Source organism: Elephantulus edwardii, unplaced genomic scaffold, assembly GCF_000299155.1.
Source record: "Elephantulus edwardii isolate Elephantulus edwardi_28Jun2011 unplaced genomic scaffold, EleEdw1.0 scaffold00237, whole genome shotgun sequence".
In the NCBI taxonomy this organism is placed as follows: domain Eukaryota; kingdom Metazoa; phylum Chordata; class Mammalia; order Macroscelidea; family Macroscelididae; genus Elephantulus; species Elephantulus edwardii.
This window is the reverse complement of record NW_006399987.1, coordinates 876,413-879,685: the sequence shown is the minus strand read 5'-3', so window position 1 is coordinate 879,685 and position 3,273 is coordinate 876,413. Positions and strand designations below refer to the sequence as shown.

General features: G+C 37.9%; 1 protein-coding gene across 1 annotated transcript; it reads left to right on the top strand.

Moving 5' to 3' along the window:
- Positions 1–1,677: 1,677 nt before the first annotated feature.
- On the top strand, positions 1,678–2,616 carry LOC102843355 (olfactory receptor 7G3-like). The gene has a single exon (XM_006898817.1). The coding sequence runs from the start codon at positions 1,678–1,680 to the stop codon at positions 2,614–2,616; it is 939 nt and encodes a 312-aa protein (XP_006898879.1).
- Positions 2,617–3,273: the final 657 nt, after the last annotated feature.

Sequence of the window (3,273 nt, the reverse complement as noted above, 5' to 3'; positions counted from 1 at the left end):
ATTGGTTTGCATACAAAGTTCATACATGTTATAATTCACATTAACCTTCATTCACATTGCATTTCATACAATCATTCACATTCATTATGTTTTATAAAAGCAACCACACTTGAACTATGCCCACCATTACTCTATCTTTTCAGATTCCCAATGGACTTTTCTCATTTCCTTCACCTGCAAAATTGTGCAATCCTATGACTTACTCCCTGCCCATCCTCACCCTTCTATTTCCACCTCTTCCCCTTTTAACTTCATACACAATTTACTAGATATCCTTCTGTTTTTACAATAATGGTCCTATACTGTATTTATTCTTTTTTAAAAAATTTTTGTTATTTATTTATGTGTGTACCATCAAATCAGATCTGATTGGTACAGGAGGAAATTGTCCCTCTTTCTTTAGCAGAGCATCTGGTGGATTCGAACCATGCACCTCTGGGATTGCAGTGCAGCTTCTTGCCACTAGACCACCAGAGCTTGCGTGTATTTATTCTTATGAGACTGAGTTCACTCGGCATAATGCCTTCCAGTCTATCTCAAGTTATATAGTAATTAAAAAAAAAATCATTGCTTCTGAGTGCTGTGTAGTATTCCATCATGTGAATGTACCACAATTTCTCAATCCATTCAATTGTAGTTGGACATTTGGGCTGTTTCCATGTTCTTGTGATTATAAATAACCACTATGGACATTGGTATAGAAATATTCACTTGGGTCTCAGTTCTAATTTCATTGGAGTATATTCCTAGCAGTGTAATAGCTGAGTCGTTATGGAATTTCTATGTTCAGCTTTTTGAGGAAACATCAAACTGGCTTCCATAGTGGTTGTACCATTTTACAACCCCCAAAACAGTGTAGAAAAGTGCCTATCTCTCCACAACCTCTCCAACCTCTCCAACATTATTTCTTGTTGTCCTGTTGAACTTTGTCACAGCTACTCTTTTTATCATTTCCTCTCCCTCATTTCTTCTCTCCTCTCTCCCTCTCTCTCTCTTTCTCTCTCTCTCTCTCCTGACAGAGAAAATATCTAAACTACACTTATCTTGCAATGTTTTGTCTAGATATTATCTTTGTTATCTCACTGCTGTGGAGAAAAAATAGACTCATAACTGACTCAGCACTACATTTTCAAGGGCTGTTTAAAAAAAAAAAAAAAAAGGAGGAATTTGCACGTATTTCCCCCACAGAGCAGTTGGAGCATTTGAATTGCCTGTCTTGGTTGGCAGTGCAATTCTTTACTCTTTAGGCGACTAGAGCTCTCACCAATCAGACATAGTTATCTGACTCCAGGCCTCCAGTCCTGTTACCAGGTAAAGCAAATCACCTAGGTAAAGTGTCTAAGGTTCAAGCAGCCTCACATTCCACATATGCCTTAAAGTGTATGTGGATCGTATTATCTCAAAGGCACAAAACTACCCTCAAATTTATAAATGTTTCTAAAACAGAGTCTAAGCAAGTAGGTGAGTGTTGCAGAAGTCAAGGGAGTGAGTTTGATCTACTTTGTCAAATGCTGCATACACCCAATGAAAGAATGTGGGAGTTCTAAATTGTATAATGTTTAAAGCTTTTTGCTCAATTTTTAACTAGAAACGCACAAATGGGGAGAATCTAGAGTCTGACTAGTATCTATTTCATATTCTTTCCCTCCTCAATTTACTAGTTGACTTATCAGCCATATGAAACCAGAAAATCAAACAAGTATTTCAGAATTTCTCCTCTTGGGATTGTCTCAGGGCCCAGAGCATAACCCAATCTTATTTGCACTGTTCTTGTCCATGTTTGTGGTCACTGTTTTTGGAAACTTGCTCATAATTCTGATCATCATTTCTGACTCTCATCTACACACTCCCATGTACTTCTTCCTCTCCAACTTGTCCTTGACTGACATCTGTTTTACCTCCACCACCGTCCCAAAGATGCTGACGAATCTTCACACTCAGAGCAAGTCTATCTCCTCTTCAGGCTGCATCACCCAGATGTATTTTTTTATGGTTTTTGGAGGCATGGACACATTTCTCCTGACTTTGATGGCCTATGACCGGTTCATAGCCATCTGTCATCCCCTGCACTACTCAGTCATCATGAACCTTCGTCTCTGTGGTTCATTGGTTCTTGTGTCCTGGTTCATTAGCATCATGTACTCCCTGATGCAAAGCTTGTTGGTACTGCCGCTCTCCTTCTGTGAACACTTGACAATTAAACACTTTTACTGTGAGCTTGCTGAAATCCTCACCATCACTTGTTCTGACATATTTATCAACTACATCTTGCTGTATATGGTGACTGGTCTTCTGGGCATAGTTCCCTTCTCTGGAGTCATCTTTTCCTACACTCGAATTATCTCCTCCATATTGAAAATCCCATCGACTGATGGGAAGTATAAAGCATTTTCTACCTGTGGATCTCATCTGTTTGTAGTTTCTTTATTCTATGGGACAGGTTTCTGTGTCTGTCTCAGTTCTGGAATATCACCCTCTTCCTGGAGAAGCATGGTCACCTCAGTGATGTACACAGTGGTTACACCTATGCTGAATCCTTTCATCTACAGTCTAAGAAACAGAGATATCAAGAAATCTCTACAAAAAGTTCTCAGGAGTACACTCTTTGTTCAGTAAGGGAAATATTAGTCTTGGAGTTTTGAGTTGGTATTGGACTAAAGAAATCCTGCTTTTTAAACAACGTAGGAGACTCTGGATGGTGCACATGAATTGGCCACAAAGTTTGCTGCTCCAGCCTAGCTAGAGATGTCTCTAAACGTGCAGACTTGTCCAGAAGACAATTTGACAATCTGCTTCCAAAAAAGTACCTGTTGGAAATTCCATGGAACATAGTTCTACTGTACACACATGGAATTATTATGAATCAGAATCAACTCAACAACAATGTATGCATATTACATGGAATTTAACTTTTCATTTTCTCACAAAACCCTCTGGAGTGAGAGTCACCTAGTGACTTCTAGACCTTTTCTGTTGACTTCAGTGTTCTCCACTCCATCTTTGACTTTTTATATTAATGAAACTTACCATGGTATTTAAAATCCTGAATATCAGTACTGGTATGGCAAGTACTAAAATGGAACTATCTAAGATCTCTTTTTTTATTATTAAGTTTTTTAAATATCTACAAAATCTACTAAACAAATATCATCTATTATGAACTTATTAAAGTAGGACAAAATACTTTATATCCTCAAAGAGCTTAAATTTGGGCTTCCAGTGTTTGTCAGGTCAATTCTATATTCAAACATAAAATAGATTGATGTACAAATT